Genomic DNA, 22,600 nt, shown 5'->3' on the forward strand with positions numbered 1-22,600 from the left:
CGTGTCTTGGAGGAACCCATGGAAAAAAGCTTGTGTATGGTTTTAGCTCTTCATTTCATTTGGGGGTGGAGCAAACCCTTCTTTCTTTCTGGACTGCCCTTTGCCGTCCTTTTTCTTTCTGTCTGAATCCTTCTGACTTGACAAGACCTACTCTGTGCAGCCTTCCTCAGTCTCTCTTCTCAGAAATGCCACCTTCTCTCCAGGCCTTCCCTTGGCACGTTCCCTGAGTCTCTGTCAGAGCTTCACCACATTCTGTCTTGACTTACCTGTGGTGAGTTGGCCCCCTCACGTGTGCCTAGGTTCTCTGAAGGAACATATCTTTGTCTTTCCATGATGCTTCACAAGAAGGCTGTGCATGAGGCAAGCTTTAATCCATGTTCCTCAAGTAAGTTTTTTGTAGAATTAGTAGTAAAACCAGCCGCTGGAAAGATCAAGATGGCGCCTTCATCAGTCGGCCTTTGGAGGTACAAAGGCTAGTGTTGACATGTCCTTGTTAAAATCTTAGCATTGTGTCTAAGTTTTGTTTGGTTGTGAAATGAAACTGGTGTAATGGCACCAACAAAAGTCAAAATCTGGGAGTTGCTTATACACGTGCTAAATATCTCTGTGACCGGACGGGCCGCCTTCCCTCAGATTCCACGATCTGCGCGATGCGCAGCTGGATCAATTGATTGTTCTCTGAAAGCTGAGGTATCACTTTGGACAGAAGTAGCTCTTGCTCTTGTGCCACGTGTTCATTTTCTACCTCGGAGAAGGGTAGAGAAGGACCCATTTGGCATATACCTTTATTTTTCTCTCTGTGGTAAACCTGCGTGTTAAGAATTTCTTTGGCCTTTTGAGACGAGTGTAGAAATTGCATCGTGCCCTGTCTGTGCCTCTCTTAACAATGAAATATTTTTGTTTTATAAGCTTTGGGGTTGGATGAGGAATTCCATTCTCACCTTACTCAGGTAGCTTCTAGTAAAGGACAGCTGCACGTATATACTGAGCTTTCTTGAAAGTGAAGGATGATGGCATCTTAGAAATGAAGGTTGTTGAAAGAGCAGATTCGGAATTGGTCTCCCAGGGCACCTCTGGCTTGCGGCTCCATTTGCTTTATTCCTTCGGAAGAGATGTGTCCTGTCTCTTCTTCTCTCTCCCCCCTCCCCACTGCTCTTCTCCAAATGAGTAGTAGTAATGGCATCATTTTATCTGAGGCCACCCTGTGGTTTGAATGTAAAGACAAAACTAATTGCTAATGATATTGATGTTCTATGCTTGTACCTGTTGAACATGAACTCTGAGGAAGAACCTGTCGGTGTTGCATGATTTTTCTGTTGTCATTGATGTTGCTGTCACTTGCATGCTTTCAAGTTGTTTTGGTGTCGTTATCTGCACGCTTCTGAGTTTTGCCGTTTCTGATCCATGTGTCATGGTAGCTGTTTTGCATTTCTTTTCTAAATTCATTTTCCATGTTCTTTTTGTTTGCTCCCTCCAGTATCTTCAGATGAAATGGCCACTGCTTGATGTCCAGGCGGGGACCCTGCAGAGCAGACAAGCCCTCAAGGATGCCCGTTCTCCGTCGCCGGCGCACATCGTTGTAAGTGATCTTACAGAGGCATTTGCTTCCTTTATTGTGGGGAGGTAAAATGCTCTTTTGTTGATAACAGGCCTTGTTTATCAGTTTTTCTTTCTTTAAAAATAGTTTTTGGGGGCATATTCTTGGATATGGTTTATATCTAGAAGGTACTTGTTTTCTGCTATTGGACCTTGGTATCTAGCTGGAAATGTTCCCACCACCCTTTTCTCCTAGTATTGGGTTAGAATCTAGCTTTGTGGATTCCAGTTAAGAGGGCACAATCACCATGGTGTGGGGAAGACTGGAAATGGTATTAAAGCAATTGAAAAAATATAATACCCCAAATCTTTCCTGAAAAAGTCATTTAGGGGAGGTGAGTTGCAGAGCGGAGAATTAGGCAACTCGAAAAGGAAAGCCTGGATTTGAGACTTTCCAGTCATACCCCCTGCACCTCCTCCCACCGGCCCAAGCAAAACACTCACCAATTTATCCTAATTATTGGAAAGGAACAATCTAGACTGACATCAGAAAATTTTCATCTGGGCTGATTGATTGTAAACGTGGAGTACAAATGAACTTGGAAAGGCTTAAATTTAATCTGTACATCCATGGCTTTGAAAGCGTGTGGGTTTCATACAGAAAACATTTGTTTGTACTACTAAGAGACAACAACATAAAGTGTATGTCTACATGTATTTTTAATGCACTTTCTTAGGATTTTGTAGGCTCTGAAAGTGGAACTTATAAATTAACCTCTTGAGAAGATAGCTCACCCTTATTAGAATATTCTCTTCTATATATTTATATCATGAGTTGGACTTCATACTTTTGAAGTAATTAATGGAAGACATTTTTATAATGAATCCGTGACAGGTAGAATTATGCAAAGCACAAAACAATTCATGTGTTTTTCATTTAAGTATCACAAAATGTTATCCATTAATATATTTTACCTCTATGTTACTTTTAATTTCTAAAAATGGCAAAATAATTTTAAGTAGAAAAATCTTAAGATACATTGTGTCAAGTTTCAGGCTAACTGCCTCCTTATTTTGTAGCTTGCTATAATTGAGAATATATTATTTAATGAATTTTGCCTCTGTTATATGAATATTAAGTATATATGTATGTGTGTGTATATTTCACAAAATAATTTATTTCCATAAAACCACTTCTTTGAGTCATCATTTGTGAAAAGGTCTTACGAATCCTTATATTATAAATGAGGCATGTAGAAAGAAGGTTGACATTTTCCGGAAGCTTCTTCCTTCAACCCCACAATAAAACAGATGCTCATAATTACACATGCTCTTATAATGCTGAGGTTTCAGGGCTGGAAAGTAACCTTAGATCAGCTAGGCCCTACCTGCTCTCAGAAAAGGAAACGGGTCCAGAGATGCCTTAAGTGAATTGCCCAATGTCACACGCTGAGTTAGCGGCCAGAAAACGGGAACTGGGCCCAGTTCTCTGCTCTCTTTTACTGTGTCCTCCTAAGGGAGTTGAAAGTAACTTTCCGTGGCTGGGTTCTGTTTTGCTTACTCTAAATTGGCTCATTATTAGGGACAGTGTCATAGGCATAAAGAAGTTGTTGACTTGGGAGTTCTCATGCAGGTTTCTCCCAGAAAAATGAATGCCATGTAAAAAAATATTTTAACAATACACAAAGATTGGTTTACAAGTCCTTGAGGGGACAATAAGGAAGCCGGTCTGTTTCACTTTTCCTGCCTCCCTGAATTTCCCAATGGGGGGTCTAGGTTTGAAATTTATTTTTCTGCTTTTGGAAATGCTGGGCAGGACTCGCCCACATGGGTTTTTGTTTTTGTTTTTGTTTTTCTTGGTTTTGGAGGCACAGGGAAGGGACAATATCTTCAAAATCTCTTGGAGGCTTTTTCTCTCTCGAGTCTGGGGAGAAGATGCAATTCTTAGAAGTGGTTCCTAGTGGCCGCAGCCCCTCTTGGGTGTGGCCTGGCGGTGAGCCACCTCTAGGCTGGCAAGCGTTACCCGCCCCCCCCCCCCCCCCCCGGAATGGGGTTTGTCCATTTGGAGAGAGGTAGATGACTGCTGCCCCAACCGGGGCGGCGCCCCCCCCCCCCCCCCCCAGATCCCATAAGGGCAGTTGCCGCAACTTAGGCCTTAAGCACTTTGTTTTCTCGTGTATAAATTACCGATCAGGGAGTTGGTGAAACATTTTTCCAGAGCCGATGTGGATTTTGGCAGGGGGCGTAGTGAAGGGACTTGGGTTCCCTTTTCCTCTGCTGTTGAGGGGGACGCATGCTGACCATAGCAACCACTGTGGAGCCTACACCAACGTTCTGATGGAGACCCTTGTCCAAAGGAGCCACAGCGGGCAGCTGTAATCCCATCTTCTGTGCGTTCTGCTCTGTTCCTGGGGACCTGGGGAGTGGCACTGCACAGAGGTTATGGGGTGGTGGTGGAGGGTGGACTCTGGGAGCTGGAGAGTGAAGCCATGAACTTGGACAAAAAGGAAACTGAATTCGTGAAACACTTAACGCTTGTGGCAACTGACTGGTGTCTTTGGTTATCTGAGTCAGCCCTGTAATTGTACATTTCTGCTGTCTCCACCTGACATGAGGGCTGAGGAGGGGGTGTGGAGGTGGGAAGGGAGTTGGAAGAGGGAGAATGGGAACATAGCGGGGGAAGAAAGTCTGGAGGTTGCTGACCTCGGGGTCTCGTATAGTTTTGGGGGATTGAGGAGTTGTATACCTTGGTAGTATAAATTTATGATACCTTTTCACTGGACGTAGGGCAACGTGTCCGACCCAGACCAGCTTGGCAGGTACAGTGTATCTGTATTTATACGGGGGGCATTCTGGATTGTGGCAGATGTACCATTCAGGTCTCTGTATAGCTCAACATTGGCCAGAAGACTCTGGTTCTCCTTCAGATTCTCTGATGAATGGCTAACTTTTCTTGAGACACTGGGCTCTTCCTCACTTTCTTTTTTTTTACTCTTTTGAATAAAATGTTGTCACATCACAGTGTTTCATCAGACCTGTTTCAAAATAATTGCCTGAGGATTGCTTCCTAGTTTCTCCGAAATTTTGATTTATTGTAATTTCTGGGCCAGGCTGTTTCATAATTATTTCTAATGTTTTATTTTGAAACTAGAGAAGTGTCCAGTGTTTGTTACTAACCATTATAGAGACTATAGCTATCACAGGTTGCTAAGAAAATAACTTTCCCTGGTACCCATGGGGGTAGAATTTTCAGATGGCAATTTAAAGCATCTTGTTGGCATATTTTAATCTGATTGGATTTTTTTTCTCATGTGGTATGTGGGTTACCACATTGTAAAAAAATGGATGTGTAGATTAAATGTTCTTAACAAGTGGAGTTCAATCGATCAAATAATATTTATATTAAGAATCAAGCCCCGCAAAGTTTAGTTCCTGTAACGGATACAGCATCTTGTTTATTGTAATCCAGTGCTTCCTAATCTGTGCTCAAAAGAGAGTAGAAATTATTCCCCAAGGATGATGATTTAAACATTTTTTTGTTTTGCCTAGCCAAAAAATAGGAATTTATGCCACAGATTTGTCTCTCTCTCCCTCTTCTTGGATTTCCCTTTCCCCCCGATCCCCCCAGAAATTCATGGACTTCTGAAGTCACAGGTGCCAGTGTCCTCTCTTGTCTTCAGCCTCCCGAGTTTGTGTTCTAATTCATAGAACTCGCTCATGTTTCTTTCTCGGGTTTTTTAAATTTATATTTTAAATTCTTTGCCTCTTTTTTTCCCCTCTTCCAAAATGAGTGCCAGGCAGCTGGGCTGTGCTACGTGGTGCTGTCCGAGTCTTGTCTAACCCACCTCCAGGGCCCCTGTGAGGAGCCCCTCCCCGGACACCACCCCCAGTGTCTTTGCTATGCAAAGACTTTCATTTAACTTCCTTTGTACCCAACAGAAAAAGATTCTGTACCAGAAATGGTGGTATTTTGGTATAGTATGTATCTTACAAAATGGCAAAAGGCTTCAAAAGTTCCTACCGTTGTGTCTTGGGGGTTTCCTCTTGAAGTTGGTGTGGAGTTTTACCTTGGGGTGGATTTCTAGCGGTTTGGGGTCTTGTGTGTTTTGTTGTGTAATGAACATGCGGGTGTGTGATGAGAAAGCCGTCTGAATCCCGAGAAGCAACGCCCGCCAGACTGGAGCGTGTAACTCTTTTTTGGTTGGTGTTGTTGCTTAAATGCTGAAAGAGAGCGGGAAAGCTCTTACGAAATGTACGATGGTAGGACTTCAGACAGGGTGTCTGCTGTTTGAGTTGAGCGTTTTCAAGCTCAGAGGGCATGCTGAATCTTCCACTGTTGTTTCTGAAGAGTTTGGGGGCGGGGTGCAGGGGAGCTGACTTGCAGGTAATAACAAAAAAATTACTTTGAGAGCATCCTCTTGGTTATTAAGTACAAGCGGGTGTTTCGCTGTTATTTGGCTTGGGTTGTATTCTGTCCTGTTCTGCCAGATGCTTGGTAGCAGGTAGTATGTGATAGGAGGCTCTGTCCTAGACGCTGAGGTCCAGCAAAACCATCGCAGCCCCTGTCTGTGTGGGAGGCTCTCTCTGTGCCAGGTGCCGTGAGGGGTACTGGGCCCGTGAGGGTGTATGATCAAGGAGATGGGATGTTCACTGAGAAGCTGCTGAGGATTTCGGGCCAGGACTGTCCCCTGAGGAAATGACATTTAAAATGAGATTTGAAGGATCAATTGGAGTTGGCCAGGGGAAGCATCTTGTTGGCATATTTTAATCTGATTGGGTTTTTTTTTCTCATGTGGTATACGGGTTACCACCTTGTAAAAAAATGAACGTGTAGATTAAATGTTCTTAACAAGTGGAGTTCAATCGATCAAATAATATTTATATTAACGAGCAAGCCCCACAAAGTTTAGTTCCTGTAACGGATACAGCATCTTGTTTATTGTAATCCAGTGCTTCCTAATCTGTGCTCAAAAGAGAGTAGAAATTATTCCCCAAGGAATGATGGGAGGTGGGAGTACATTCCAGGCAGAAGGAAGAACATGTATGAAGGTCCTAAAGAGAAGAGAGCTTAGCTCTGATGGCTGCTGGTCATGGAAGCACAGGGACAGTGGCCTGGGTAGGGAATGCTGAGGACTGGGTGCTTGACCCTAACCACTGTGGGAAACCATCGGGGGGTTTTGGCTTGCGCTAAGCTGCTGGGAGTGGGGAAGGTGAAGTGGACACATTTGGAGGGACCATCAGTAGAACTGCTGATGGATTCGATGTTGTCAGTGAGGGAGGAAGAATTTAATTAAAAAATTTTTTTTGTTTATTCCAGCTCTATTGAGATATCACTGCCATATGACATTGTGTAAATTTAAGGTGTACAGCATGTTGATTTGATACACGTATATGTTATAAAATAACTACTGCCACGGCATAGCTAAAGCCCCGTCCCATTACATAATTACCATTTCTTTTTTGTGGTGAGAATATTAGAGATCTACTGTCTTAGCAGCTTTCAAGTATATGGTACAGTCTTGTTAATTATAATCCTCAGGCTGTACATTGGGTTCCCAGAACTTACTGCTTTTCATAACTAGAAGTTTGTACTTTCTGACCAACGTCTCCCCGTTTCCCCCACCCCTGGGTCCCTGGTGGCCACCACTGGATTCTCTCTGTTTCTGTGAGTTCGGCTTTTCATGATTCCACTTATAGGTGATACCATGCAGTATTTGTCTTTCTCTGTCTGACTTATCTCACTTAGCATAATGCCTTCAGGGTCCGTCCATGTTGTCACAAACGGCAGAATCTCCTTTCTCATGGCTGAATGATATTCCACTCTCTACATGTAACACATTTTCTTTATCCGTTTATCTGTTGATGGCCACTTAGCTTGTTCCCACATCTTGGCTATTGTGAATAATGCTGCAGGGAACATGGGAGTGCAGATGTCTCTTTGAGATCCTGTTTCTGTTTCTTTTGTATATATACCCAGAAGTAGGTTTGCTGGATCATACGGTAGTTCCATTTTTAAGTTTTTTGAGGAACCTCCATGCTGTTTTCCATAACGGCCGCATCAGTTCACATTCCCACTAACAGTGCATGACTCCTTTTTCTTCACGTCCTCGTCAGCACTTGTTATCTCTTGTCGTTTGATGACAGCCATTCTGACAGCTGTGAGGTGATTAATTCTTCGTCGTTTTGATTTACGTTTCCCTGATGATTAGTGATGTTGAGCGTTTTTTTGTGTACCTATTGGCATAGTTCATGTACCTCCTTTGGAAAAATGTCTACTCAGTTCAAGAGATGTCTCTCTTTTTTTAATTGGAGTACAGCTGAATGAGTTGTCTTTCTTTTGTTTTTGGCCGCACCTCACGACTTGCAGGATCTCAGTTCCCAGACCAGGGATTGAACCCAGGCCACGGTAGTGAAAGCACCAAGTCCCAACCACTGGACTGCCAGGGAATTCCCTGAGTTGTCTTTTTTAGAGAGATTAAGATTCTAGGTTTCCTGACCCCACAAAGCGGTGTGGCGATATGAAATGGGAACAATTCAAACTTAATTAACAATCCAAACTTAAGAGTTATGTCGATTATCTATTAGATTTCCGTTTCTTCAGAATGTATTTATGGAAGGGTGGAGAATTCTCCCTTTCCTTCCCCAAAATTTAGGTGAGTAGCTCTAGTTGGTCTTCCTCTCTTGGTCTTGTATTCACCGTTGATTCAGTCACTGACCCACATTCATTGATCCTGCAGATATCTAGTGATCGCTTACCGTGTGGGGAAAAAAGTATTCTAGATGCAGAAAGTGGAGTCGGTGATGAATGATAGTAACAATAATAACAAATAAGTCTGGGACGTTTCCTTTGTGCCAGGCATTGTGCTAGGTGCTTTTCAGATATTTAATTATCCCCACTTTACAGAGGAAGAACTCAGAACAGGGAGGTGAAGTATTTGCCCAGCTGTGGGAGTCCGGATATGAAGCAAGGCAGCCTACCCCAGAGCATGTCATCCTCTTAACCCCCCCGACCCCAGGGGTGGCTGAGAAAGAGACAGGTAACTAGGGCACAATGCCGTGTGCAGAGTGGAGCCCCCAGCCACAGCTGGACGGGGTGGGCTTGCCCGAGGAGACCCGCTCGCTTCACTGGAGAGTGGGATGTGAGGCTGGCTAGGGATTTGGTTTCTGGGTGTGATTACTGCAGAAGACTCCCTGACACATTGTGGGAGTGGAGGGCAGATGCTCCGGGGGCAGGCGAACATCAGGTGATATGAGGGTGTGAACTGTGCCAACTTCCTAAAAGCCTTTCCCTGTGCACTTTCTGCAGTCCACTGCACATACACTTTCCTCTTGTGTTTTTTTTTTTTTTTAAATCCATTTATCTGTGACTCAGCCAGACTTTCTAGAATACTTAGGATGTGTTTCCTAACAGTGGCTGAGTCAGACCTTTCCCATTTCACAGAAAAAACCATGATTAAGGGTGTATGTTTTGTGTAAGGATATAAAGCAAGCCTGTGAGCCCTGCCCATATATTAGTATGTTTATAAGGAGAGCTATGAGGAACTACCATTGAGAACCAGGCAACCAAGTTATCTTTCTTCAGGGAAGACGTGGTAGATCGGATCAGGTGTGCTTTAAAGGGAGAGTGGAGTAAACCCCAGGGTGGTCCATAACAGTCTATGGTTAAAAGTCCAAGCTTCCTGTCTCCTTCCAGAAAATACTCTACGGCGAGGAGTTCTGAAGTTTTGAGGTTTGGGTTCATGGGGTGGCAGCTGGCCACCATGGCGATGGAAATATCCTACCAGGAAGGATTGTGTAAGCTCAGTTGTATCCTCTTCAGATTAGAATCACAGAACGTTTCACAACCTTCAAATCACATGTCGTGTCACCCAGTGCTGTCCCTTCTGTTGTTTAATCACTGCTCAGAAGTCCTCTGTTGGCCATACTGTTCTTGAACATAGAGACGGGGCATCTGTCTATCTCCTGATGCAGACCATTTCCTTTGGTAGAACAGGGGTTCTTAAAGTTCTGTCTTCGTATTGCACTGAAATCTCTCTCCTTGAAACGCTCAGACTTGATTTGTGTTTTGCTGTTCAGTTCTGCTCAGGCTTCTTCCACTTACCCATCTTGAGAATAAGAAGGTATGTCTTGTGCATCCTTCCCTCATCACCAAGTTTCCTCTTCAAGATTATCCCCCATTGTGACTCACATCTTCAGTGACTGATCTTAAACTATTTAAGGATGGGAATTGCTCGTTGTTGATTGAAAAATCCTACCTCTAAAGTAGGTGACATTAATTATTAAGTGTAGCTTTCCTCATTCATCAAATTTATGTTCATTGTAGACACTTTGGAAAAGAGCCCCTAATCTTAACACTCAGAGATTATGTTACGAATTGTTTGCTATATTTGGTATATTTCCTTCTAGACTTTTTCTGCTGAGTGTATTAATATTTATATTTGTTTTCAACATTCTTGAGCTCATGGTAGCGCTTAATGTTTTCAGCCTTGTATTTATTTAAAATAAAAATCGCTGTAGTGAATAAGCACTTCTCCATGTCATTAAAATTCTTAAGGATTTTTAATAAGCACATAATAGCCCATACTGTGATCATACCCCAATTTACTTAATCAGTGCCGTATTGTTGGGTCTTTAGGGTATCTCCTTTTGTTTCTGCTACTCTAAATAATCCTGCGAGGGACATCTTTGTGTGCTCCCTCCTCACCTCCACCCCCACCCTGTATTATTTCCTTACGATAGATTACTAGGAGGAAAGGTAAAAGAGAACAAAATTTTAAAACAGTTTCTTGATACATAACCACAAATATCTTCCCGATAGGCCTCAGTTTTTATAACTGTCAGCAGTGTGTGACAGTTAGCCTTACCATGATCAGAATGATTCTATTGTCTCTGGGGAATTAAACAAAAGAAAAAGTTCAGGCTTCCCTGGAAGGATGTGCCCTTACTCCATGTTGCTCCAGAAAAGAGACCCAACCAGCCCGATCCAAGTCACCCTTCCTAAGGCCTTTCACCTTCGAAACAGGCAAACAAAAATGATTGCTTCTTACATGGTTATAGCAGGTTTGAAAGCCAGCTCCTGTTATCATGGTTGTACAGAATGATGTGTATTCATTTTAGATACAGCGTAACTCTTCAGGTACATTTTATTAGCCCCCCTGAATATATGCAGCCCGTTTAGGGCTATTCTTTGGAGGTCTTGGAGTATAGTTTTATAACTCCAAAGAACTGTAGAGTTGTTTGACGTCTTAGTATCTCTTCTTTTAATAGCATGTTATTGGGCAAAGATCTTATTTATTTGATGCTGTGTATGAGCTTGTTAAGAATACGATCCTGGATTATGTTTCTGGGAAAACATACCTGCTTTTCAAAAACGCCATTTCTTGCTGTGTTTAAGATCAGTCCACACAGGGAGCGTGGGGAAGGCTGGCAGCTTCAGATCCGTTTCGACCATTTCCAAATGCTGTGCCTGTGCTCGGGCGCAAAAATCTCTGGCAGCTCTGGGCTAGCGTTTCCCGACATTTGTGTCACTGAGTGTTTGTTAATAAGGTTACTAGGAAAAGGGTTCCCTCCTAAAGAGGTTTAGGGAAGCTCTGGGTTGTGTAGCGTCGGTTTCTTCAGGGCGGGCTCTTGACTCCTCTGGGTGCTTGGAAACTGCAGGAGGAGTCCCCAAGGCCTGCTTGACTAGAGAATTCTTCTTGGCATCTTCAGGGACAAGATCAGTGCGTATTCTGCAAAGTTGCAGTACCTGCTCTGTTTACCCAGCGTGGGAGCTTGTTTTAAATGAACATGGATGTACTTCGAGCTCCACTCGTGGATTTGCCCATGTTTATCTTTCCAGGAAATAAAACAAAATTGTTCGCCTGGCAGCAGTGCTGCCCTGCTTGTCCTTTCTTGCCCGGCTGATTCACGCTAGGTATCGGGCTTGCTTCTCCAACCAGATTGTAAGTTTCTTGAAGCCAAGGAGCCCCGTGGTTTTATTTCTTGGCGGGTGGCTTGCTCTCCTCCTACTGGGGTGCTTTGTCAATTAAGCAGAAAACCAATTTCTGGTGAGAGACAGGAGTTGATTCTGTCTGGAACAAGTGTGACTTCATTGTTACCATAGAGAGTTCAGCATCGTCCTGAACAAGAGCTTGTCCACGTGTCTGCTTTCTAACTTGACCATCCACCCTTATACATTCCAGCTCACAGCGGAACCTGTATCGTCACCCCAGTAGCATTTATGTAAATGTGGTTCACACAGAAGCTCCAGAAGGTTGGGCTTTGAAGGGTTTCTTTCTCTTTCCAATCTTGTTGAAACCGGCTGTTCCTTCGGAATCCTGTTATAGGATGCCTGAGGTTTTTTTTTTAAGGGGTACCCAATTGGGAAATCTAAGATTCGATGATTGGGAAATGGGTATTTTCAACAATGTGTAGGGTATGTGCAGTGATTTCCTGATTGGCTTGTTAATGGGTTGCAGGTCAGATTTTTATCTCTTTTAATTAATTAATAGAATTGAACACCTGGATTTCAGAATTGTCCCTTGGAGTATACTTGGGAAATAGGGAGAGAGAGAGAGGGACCGTAGAGGGGTCTGGATGGGAAAGTTCATAGTTATGTCCATTATGCATATAAGGATGTGAAAATCCCTTGGGTGAGCGGAGTTGCTCAGAATTCCATGGGCAGAAATAGCCATTTTCGGACAATTATCCAGATCCTTTCTCCAGCCTGTGCTCTCCCGAGTGCCTGATTCAACCTCCATTTGGATGCCAAATAGACATGGGAAAATTGGCTTGTTCAGAATCGAAGCTTTTATTTCCACCCTCTCCACCACCAAGCCTGTCACTCCCGCTGTTCACTATCGCAGTAAAGATCATCAACATTCACCAGTGCGTGCGCCCCAAATCTTGGAGTTCATCTTTTTTTTTTTTTTTTTTTTTGCGGTACGCGGGCCTCTCACTGTTGTGGCCTCTCCCGTTGTGGAGCACAGGCTCCGGACGCGCAGGCTCAGCGGCCATGGCTCACGGGCCCAGCCGCTCCGCGGCATGTGGGACCTTCCCGGACCGGGGCACGAACCCGTGTCTCCTGCATCGGCAGGCGGACTCTCAACCACTGCTCCACCAGGGAGGTCCGGAGTTCATCTTTGACTCATCTTTTCCTCTCATGCCCCACATTCAATCCACCAGCCTGTCCTGTGGGCTCATAATTCATCCACATAGTATATCAGCTCTGCCTTCAAAATAGCTGTGGATTCAACCAATTTTTACCACCTCTGCCATCACCACTGAAGTCCAGGCTGCCGGCATCTCTCACTGGGGCGTTGCCAGAGCGCCTACCCCATTCTCCCCAGTTCGCACTTTTGTCATTTCCCATTTTCCTCCCTTGGTCCCTACACTTCATGCCTATATTTGAGATGGCCTTTTAAGTCTTTAAACAGACCATGTCACATACTTCTACTGAAAACCTGGAGGATAGATATTGTCCTTTGAAAGAGACACAGAGTAGCTATGAACAGGTACTTAGCTCTGTCACCTGATTGGAAAGTGGGACCTGGAGATTCTCTCAGAATGGAGAGCATACAGGTCGATTGGGCCCAGGACGGGCCGCACTGAGAGTGTCGTGTTGGCTGGAGGGAGGGTGAGCGAGCCCCCGTCCATCAGTCCTTTGCTGGTGCAGCAGGATGTGGTCGATGTCTGGGCCACCTCCCACTGCATCACACCCAAGCCCTTCCCATGTCCGCATGTGTGCAGTCTCTGCAGCCATAGCCTGTCTGCAATGAGAAGCTCGTGAGGAACTCTGGCAGGCATGATGCAATCTGTTTTCCAGCCAGAGCCTGCGTAGCGAGTGGATCCGGGCCGTGATTCAGTGCATCACCGAGACTGCCTAATAGGCTTGAATGAAATGGGCTCACCATTTGCCAAAGTGCAGTAGGGCAAAGGCCTCCTGTTCTTCTTGCTGGAGGGCGCAAGCTGCCCGTTTCTCTTACAAGAACATTGTCTGTGTTGCCCAGGTGTCGGGGTGAAGAAAGTAGCAAGTGTTTAAAAAGGCTGAAGAAGGAAGGCAGGCCTGCACCACGAGCCTTGGGACCGAACTGTCCCCGTGGCCCCCAGAGACCACGGGGGTGTGGGGTCCCCATTACTGAGACTTGTCTTTGGACCTGACGTCTGACCCTTCCCCTTTCTAATTCTCCTGCAGTTAGACCTGACTCAGGGATGCACGTAAGATTCTGAGAGAAGTGTTTTTACCCAGCCCTTTCGGACTCAAGGGAGAAGCCAACATTGCTGGGTGGAGGGAGAACATAAAAATCTAAAAAAAAAAAAAAAGTCTCAGTAACAAGAAAGGGGAGCATGGCTGGGAGGAGGGGCTCCTGGGCAAACATTTAGGATGATTCAGCAAAAACTCGGGAGAAAATAGTTTTTTGGGAAGAGGTAGCTAGCCCCCCTTCCCCCAAAGCCCATAAATGAAGGAACGTCTGAAACCAAAATTGTACTGATCAAGGCAACAAGACATTGTCAAAGATGGAAGAAACGTGTTTGACCGGGAGAAACCGTTTCCATGGTTACAATACAGCCAAACATCTCTCCTCCATTCTTCCTCAAACCCCTTCCCATCCCATTTCCACAAAGTGCTTGATTGGCATAGTCTTTATTATGCTTTCCTCTTAAATTATCAGGTTGTTTTCAGGAATCAAGAATAACATCTATGTACTGACCTTCCAGTATATGAAACCAAATGTTAACAACGGAGCAGAGTCCACATTTATTTCTATGCCAGTTTTGTGGTGTGTGTGTGTGTGTGTGTGTGTGTGTGTGTGTTTTGCTGCTGCTGACAGCATCCTCTCCCCCTAAATATAGAGAACTACCTTTTCCCTATTCTGGTTGGTCCAGGTAGACATGTGATTGGGCAAGGGGCAGGCATGTGATTTAAGCAAAGATACTTAGGAGCCTTCACTAGGCAGAGAGGGTCTAACTCTGTGGCTCTTTGCAACTCCCTCCAGACACACACACACACACACACACACACACACACACACACACACACACACACAGAATGGAGGGTGCTCGTTTGCAGTCGGGGAGTGTCTATATGATACCATTTAATTATGTGTATTCAGCTCCAGTCCTGTACTATCCAAGGAAGCCAACTAGTCTGAGATGGTTTTCTGTCACTTACGACCAAAGGAGTTCTAGCCAATCATTTTCCAAGCCTTAGGCTTATAAGAAATGTTTCCTGTTTCAGTTTTTTCAAACATACTGGAGCGTGAACTGATTTTTCTGCTACTGTGTAAATAGGGACCCCCGTGAAGGAAACGTACTTGCCTTCTTTAAGACTGGGTTGATTCGTGCTGATCTGAGGGAGACATACCATATACAATTTCTCCCACCAACAATTTCTAGAGAGAGGCTTGTGTGAAAAAAAAATGCAAAAAAAAAAGGCAGTTTGCACGGTTTGCTCCCGTGGTCATGGGGAATTTTGAAAATGAACTTGAGGCATTTTCATGAAATTCCTGATTTCATATTTTTAGTTTCACAGAGTTTTCTCTTCTGGCTTCTACTTAACATAGTCATCTTTGCCCTAAAGTGCTCTTATTTCTGTTATTTGGGATAATTAAGGAACACCCAGTTAATGAATAGTACTAATAAACATGGCCCTTTTTGTTGAAAAATGTGATCTTAACCCACATAAATAAGGAGGTACCAGTGGTCTCCTCTACGTATTAACACTCACTCATATTATTTTAGAAGCACTGCTTTCTTATCATGGATAATTACCGGCAAACTGAGCATACAGGTGTTTATTTCTGCTTGATATATTGATTATTACAACTTTACTATTTGATGAAGGTTCTATCCATTTTCCTATAAAACACACACGCACCAGGGGAGGATCCTGCAACTCCAAAACACCAAAAAACTGTTCCAGGGGCTGTGAGCAGAGTGCAGTGTTTGTACCTAGACTGAGGCTAGGTAGTATCTGTTTGGAGCATTGTGTTGAGAGAGATTCTGAGGCCTTATATTCATGGCTCCAAGGGAAAGGAGGCACTGATGGATTAATATCTGGGTGAAGGAAGATGGAGTGAGGGACGTCAGTGTCACAAATGTCATTTCTGCTTTGGGGGGAAAGTGTCAGAAATTGAGCCTTCTACTGGGTCTATCAGAGCCCATTCAAATGTCCATTATGATGGACACTCTTATGACTCACCATTTAAAAATTTTTTCCAAACGAAGCGATGGGAAAGAGGAACATTTTTTATCTGAACCAGGGATGAGAAAATGAACCTCAGCTTTGGAGCTGGCCTGTGGCTCAGCCGCCTTGATTTATTTTACTTAGTTCCTCCCACGGCCAGGAGCTCTCCTTGCCCTCCATGACCAATAGGTCTTGCAGGACATGATGTGGACCACGTGTGATGTGCAGACCAGCCCACTTTTTGTGCATCACACCTGCAAGTGTTGGCAGCGTACACAGATTTCTGACAGTTACTAAAATATGGACTTCAGGGATGAAGCCCACATTTCTTCTTTCTTCCCACCCTACAATTAAAAGTTGCCCTATTAAAAAAATCAAGATGTGTCTAAAGACGGTGATAACTTTAATGCTATCTAAACTTTTATTTTAGAAGGGAGGCCTTTTTTTTTTTAAATGAACCAACTCGTCGTTTATTTAGTTTGTTTTTGGTACCTACCTGTGATAACTTTTATCCCGATTTATTCTTTGCTCTATGAGTCCAGGCCTGATGTGAGTCGCAAGCACAGTTCTCATGCCAACAATCCCGTGGTTAAGCTTTAGAACATGATTTGAAAAGTATAAGCCGCTGAGAGGCAATAAAGACATATGCTGAGCTAGTGCGTGTTTGGACATCTGTGTGGAATAAGTGAGTGGGCAGAGAGGGCGTGTGTCAAGGAGAGGGAGGGCGGGCCATTGGCGTGGGGAAGTGGCGGGGTTTCCAGCAGTGGCCAGCGCCGCATCCAGAGGCCAGCAGGGGTGGCTTTGGCCAGATGTTCCGGTGTCTGGATGCCTGTGTGAATTTCCTCCCAAGTTTTCAGTTGGCAACGTGGGGTCTGCTGGTTCTGGAGCCAAGGGTGGGGATTGTCCGGATCCTGTTAGGTGCAGGGCTGTGATACCAGAGGTCAGAACCGAAGCCAAGGGAAGGGGCTTGGGTAACTTTTCCTCAAGCACTGTCCTGGGGCCTCACTTCCAACAGAATTGCACATTATAGACCAGAGACTTGTTCTCTTTCGTGCTTACTCTCCTGTTCCTGATTTTTGTTTAAATCTCACAGTTGATCATGGATTGGCATGTTGAAAGGGAACTGGGGAGTTAGTTCTCTTGGTCTAAAGGCCTCATGGTGATAATTAAGAAATGGGTGCATTGAGAAATGGAGAGGTGTACTTAAGATCATGATAACGCTGGAGGTTTATTGAGCACTTACTAGGTCCAGTAACTTTATTGTTCCAGTAATTTACTACTTTTACTAATTTCCGTTCTAAGTAATTTGTGTGATTGTCATGTTGAATTGGCACAACACCCTATGAGTTAACAATTGTTATGATCCCATTTTATAGATGAGGAAACTGAGACTCATGGAGGGTGGGGTGATGATCTGCCCAGGGTCACACAGGTGGTGAGTGGCCAGCTGGAATTTGGATGTGGGGAATCTGACTCCAGCACTGGGGCTCTCACCTATAGGTGTTACTTTTGCTTCCGTAGGGAGGAAGCACATAGCCAGGCCGGTGCTGACCTGGCTGCTTCAGGAAACTTGGAGGCATGTTGTGCCTTTGAGATGCTGTTTATTCCTGTTGGGGAAACAAGGCTTTGTGGGTTTTTAGGAGGACAAGTTATGAACTCGTGGCAAAAGAAAGGAGCCAACAAAAGGAGAGTTGCCTCAAGATGAGCCCTCCATTCATTCAAATTATACCTCCCTTCGTGCAGTACAGGTGTGTGTCTGCAAACTTGTGGGTGAATTATCAGATCTATTTGATGTGTTACATGGGATGGAAGGCTTTAGTGAGTATTTTTCTCAGGTTATCAACCATTCACTCTTTCATGGTGTAAAAGGATAATATAACAAATACAGTCATGTACCTGCCACCTACGGTAACAATTATTAATCTCCCTTGTGTTTTAAAAGAACCAAACCAAATCTGTGTTCCCCTCCCTAGTCCATAATCTTCCCTCCAGATACATAACTACGATTGTTATAATTTGGTGTCTTCCCAGTCCAGGTTTTTACAGTTTTGTGCACATACATATGTGGATTAAAATGTATTACAATTAATGTTAGTGGTTTTTAAATTTTAGGTAAGTGGTTTCATATTTCATAGTATTCTCTAGCTTGATTCTCTTATTCAGCATTGTGTATGAATTTTACCCTTGTTGTACATTTAAATCTAATTCACCCATTTTAATTGCTATGTACTATTCCTTTGTATGGACATACCACCGTTTTCCCATTTCTGTATCGATAGTTATTTGGATTGCATACAAGTTTTTAAGATTACAAATTATGCTGCAGTAACTGTTCTTGGGTAGGTAGGTGTATGTTGGCACATGTATGAGTGTTTCTCTGAGGTTCATACCGTATAGAATCATTGGTAGGACATAAGATGCTAATATTCAGTCATAGTTCACATGATATCAGTCATCACACTCTGTGCAATGATTGGATCAACTAGTACTTGCATCACGAGTATGAAGTATAAACACTTTCTTTCCCCACATCTCACCAACACTTGTCAGACTTACAATTTTTGCCCAATCTGATTAGCGTGCAGTGACATCTTATCATGTTTTCATTTGCATTTCTTTGACTCCTGAGGTTGACAATCTTGTCATTGTTTATTTTCTCCTCTGTGGCTTGCCTGGTTTACTCCTCTGCTCATTATAAAGAATCAGATAGTTTTTCCTTATTGATTTATAAGATCTCTTTATTATAAGTTGGAGATTTGTGTTGGAAATATAGTCAGCGCTTCATATCCATGGGGTCTGCATCTGTGAATTCAGCCAACTATGGATTGAAAATACTTGGGGGGAAGAAATCCAGAAAGTTCCAAACAGCAAAACTTAAATTTACTGGTGCCAGCAGCTATTTACATAGCATCTACTTTGTATTAGGTGCTATAAATAATCTAGAGATGATTTAAAGTATAGGGAGGATGTGTGTAGGTTACATGCAAATACTACACCATTTCGCATAAGGGATTTGAGCAGCCATCCACGTGTGCTTGGGGGTGCGAGGGGGTGTCCTGGAACCAATGCCCCATGAATACCAAGGGATGACTGTACTTTCTCCCAGTTTGTGATGTTTTAAAACTTTGCTTGGATTTTTTTTTTTTTTTGGTGGTACGCGGGCCTCTCACTGTTGTGGCCTCTCCCGTTGCGGAGCACAGGCTCCGGACGCGCAGGCTCAGCGGCCATGGCTCACGGGCCCAGCCGCTCCGCGGCATGTGGGATCCTCCCGGACCGGGGCACGAACCCGCGTCCCCTGCATCGGCAAGCGGACCCTCAACCCCTGCACCACCGGGGAAGCCCTTGGATGGGTTTTTAAATAATAAAGTTTTAAATTTTAATGCCTTCAAATTTGTCACCCTTTCCCCCTGTGCTTTCATTTTGTACCTACTTTAAGTAGCTCCAAATCTGCAAGTAGCTGGTGTAGGAACTGTGATTTTGTTTGGGTGTCTGCTATCTAATAGTCACATGTAAGGAGATTACTTTGGTAGGAATCTAAGTCAGAGGATTGGTTTTTTTTTTTTTAAACTAGAATTTAAATATGATTAAAACAACTCACTTGGAGCAAGGTGCAGAAACTGTGGACCAGACCTGTATGTGGAAAATAAGGAAGTACGAAGGTAATAAATAACCCTTGGTCATATATCGATGAGGTGCCGGTGCCCAGCTCTGGACAGAAGCTTTCCTTATTTTACCTCATCAATCTTTCCAGCAGCCCTTCTTGAAGTAGGTGATTTTATCCCCACTTAAAGATAAAAAACCCAAGCTTAAAGAAGTTAAATTTATGAGGTAAGTGGCAGAGCCAACATTCAAATCCAGATCTTTCTGACCACAAAGCTTGTGTGCTTAATATTACACCCCATTGCCTTCTTGAAAGTTACTTGGAATTTGTTTGAGTTCCAACCTCTTTATAGGTTATTTTCTATTTGAATCTAATTGTAAAGAAAGAGGGGGTGAGGGTGGAAGACAGGAAGGAAAAGGGGAAGGATTTGAGATTCAGTAATAGAAACGAAACCCATCACTAGGAGGGTAGTTCAAAAGGAAGAGTTCCATGTTTCACAGACTAAAACGTTAAAAGCCCAGATCATTGCATCATGCAGGTCTGATGCTGAGTAATCGCCCTCCTCTGTATGATTGTGAGGGTGGAGGCAAGAAGTCTGGGAAGCTGTTTTTGCCTAAGGAGTTACATTCCAGGGGACTCCGAGGATTTAGGTAACCGCAAAAGCCATTTATTTCGAGTACACTGAGATTTCTACCACTTTGATCCCTAATCCATAGCATAATTAATAAATGAAATGTGCTGTAGTACGGGTTTTTTACAAAGTGTACTTTTAAAATGGCTTTTGGTCTGACATGATTCATTTACCACTCGGAAAAGCATTGTCACTTCAGATGGGCAGGCCGGGGAGGACGCCTAGTTGAGGGCTGTTTCCCAGGACTTGGTCCCTGTGTTGGGCTCTGCCGAGCAGGCCCTTCCGATACCCCCTGACTCTTCCTCCTCCAGGAAGTGGGGGGAAGTGAGGAAGCCAGTATGCAAATGTCATCTGGTCTAAGTGTGTCTGAAGACCACAGACCTCCTAACCAAGGAAGATCTTTTTTGTCTTTGCCCCTTTATATCAGTCGAGGAAAGCTACTAATAATAATTAGGATGATTACTGATTGCTCAAACTGAAAAACCAGACATTTGCCTTTTCCTCCCCGCCGCCCCTTTTCCTTCTCTCTCTCACAACCTCCAACAAATATTTAGTGATTACGCGTAAGGAGACAGGCTAGGAATATATCAATGGGCAAGAAAATATTCTTGTTCTTATGGAGCTTCTATTCTATAGGCAGGATGGATGGGGAGGGCATACAGACCCAAACCAGTAAATAAATGATATGAAAAAGATGAAATAATATAATAAAAACAATATTTTGAGCATTTATATTATGCGCCAGATTCTCCATGTATTACTTCGATCCTTAACAACCATTTGGAGAGTACAGAGGTATTATTATTATCATCAGTCATTATATGCCCATTTTACAGATGAGGAAACTGAAGCCCATAAAGGAAGGAAGTGGCTTCTTCATAGTTAGAAAGTCAGACCTTTGCAGTATTAGTTTGGTCAGTGGCCAAGATCTTATTCACTGTGCTCTCCTTCTAGCTGAGAATGAGCAAGGTCATTTAAGATCGTGGTAGGAGCCACAGAGAAGATAAAGCAGGACAGGGGGACAGAGAAGCACCATGGGCTGGGGGCTGTTTTAGATGGAGTGGTCACGGAGGGCTCCCCAAGAAGACAGTGCCCCAGCTGAGATCGGAACCGTGCGAGGTTCCAGAGCTGTGATGCTCACCCAGCGGGGCAAATGGAACCTTCTGGCAAGGAGTTAATGCCTTGCCTGGACCGGAGGCTGGTTCATTAGGGCCTTGAAAGCGGGGAGAACTGGGGACTGTAAATGTTACAATCTTACCTTTGGCCCTTAGGGATTCTGCCTTTCAACCTTGGCTCAGGAATAACCTACGACTGCCCAACAGTGCTTCCTTTTAGGAAATGGGAGAGAATACATTCAGATATACCATAAAAGTATCACCATTTATTTCAGTGTCTGATGACCTGAGCTTGGGGACGCTGAGGAGACTGTGAAAGGGTCTGAAGACGCCCTTTAGGAGCAGAGGTGAAAAGGGGCTGGGGCATCCTCAGTTCTAAACAAAGAATCGCAATGGGAAGGTAGAGAAACGCTCTTTTTGGAGAGGGTGAGAAGGAAAAGGATGGTATAGATGGTTAGTTGGAAAATGTGGTTTTTATACAGAGTTTGTGTGGGGTGCCTGAGGATCGAGTGCGATATGGACTTCACCGTGGACTTCACTCTGGGACAGCTGGCAGCCCCAGCCTGATCCTTTGGCTTCCTGGTCGGCTTGTGAAAAGAGGGGGCTATGTCTCTTAACTGGAGCAATCTAGGAGGACTGATGGAAGTTGGCTCCATGTGGCTTTCAAGTTCTCAAGTATCCTGTTCCTTGTAAAAGTTTCAGGTTTTGGGTCTGGGACTGCACGCGTGCGTGCGTGCGTGCGTGTGTGTGGTACCCTAATGGAAAGAGATGGGCTTGGGTTAGTGGGAAAGAGAGAGACCTCCAGGCGCAGAGTGACAGGATTTGATATGACGCAGCAGGAGAGCTTTGCTGCCTTTATTCCATAGTAAATCCTTACACAATGCTGTATGCTGTGGGATTCCATAGCTGCTGCACAGAGTGTGATTTGGTTCATGCCCACTCTGCAAACAGGAAATGGTCGCTGCTGTATGTGCTCTTCATGCAGATAAAGTGTCAGGAGCGGGGCCCCACAGTAACACTTGTGCAGCCCCCCTACTCACACAGGCTAGTGTGGGGTAGTCGTTGGAGCATGGGAAGGACTGGGGAGGTAGGACGGGGAGGGAGCTTTGGGGCTGGAATTGTACAATTAGTCAGGCAGGGGCATTGGTTGGGAGGAAAATATTGATGTACCCTTTTTGTTTTTGAACCTGAAGTTTGGGTTTTTCAGACGTATCTGTGGATTTTTATATGTTTTCCAAGCACCAGAGCTTGGATGTTAGGTCACCGTAGGTATCCACTCCTATGGACACATTTCAGTGGAATATTTTCAGGACTCCGTAAAAACATGAGGCTTTCAAGGCTGGGCGACGGTGTTTGGGTCCCCCCCGCCACACACACACACTTTGGCAAAACCATGCAAACGTTGGTATTCAAAAATATTTTGTTACTTTTCTTGGCAACGTGTCCCAAGAAGGAATTGCAACACAGCCTCCAAGTTAGGAGGCAACTTTCTGGGGAAAAGGCGGGGGTGGGGAGGTTTGGAGTTTGAATCAAAAACAGACACCAAAGCTTTA

General features: G+C 44.1%; 1 protein-coding gene across 23 annotated transcripts in view; it reads left to right on the plus strand.

The window, feature by feature from the left end:
- TCF7L2 (transcription factor 7 like 2) overlaps positions 1-22,600 on the plus strand; it is a 197,061-nt gene that overhangs the window by 74,784 nt on the left and 99,677 nt on the right. For all 23 annotated transcript variants that reach the window (XM_060125476.1, XM_060125471.1, XM_060125475.1 and 20 more), the window contains exon 4: positions 1,478-1,579. In XM_060125476.1, the coding sequence (XP_059981459.1) occupies positions 1,478-1,579 (102 nt within the window). The remainder of the gene's footprint in view (positions 1-1,477; positions 1,580-22,600) is intronic.

This window comes from Lagenorhynchus albirostris, chromosome 16 (assembly GCF_949774975.1).
Source record: "Lagenorhynchus albirostris chromosome 16, mLagAlb1.1, whole genome shotgun sequence".
Taxonomy (NCBI): Eukaryota; Metazoa; Chordata; class Mammalia; order Artiodactyla; family Delphinidae; genus Lagenorhynchus; species Lagenorhynchus albirostris.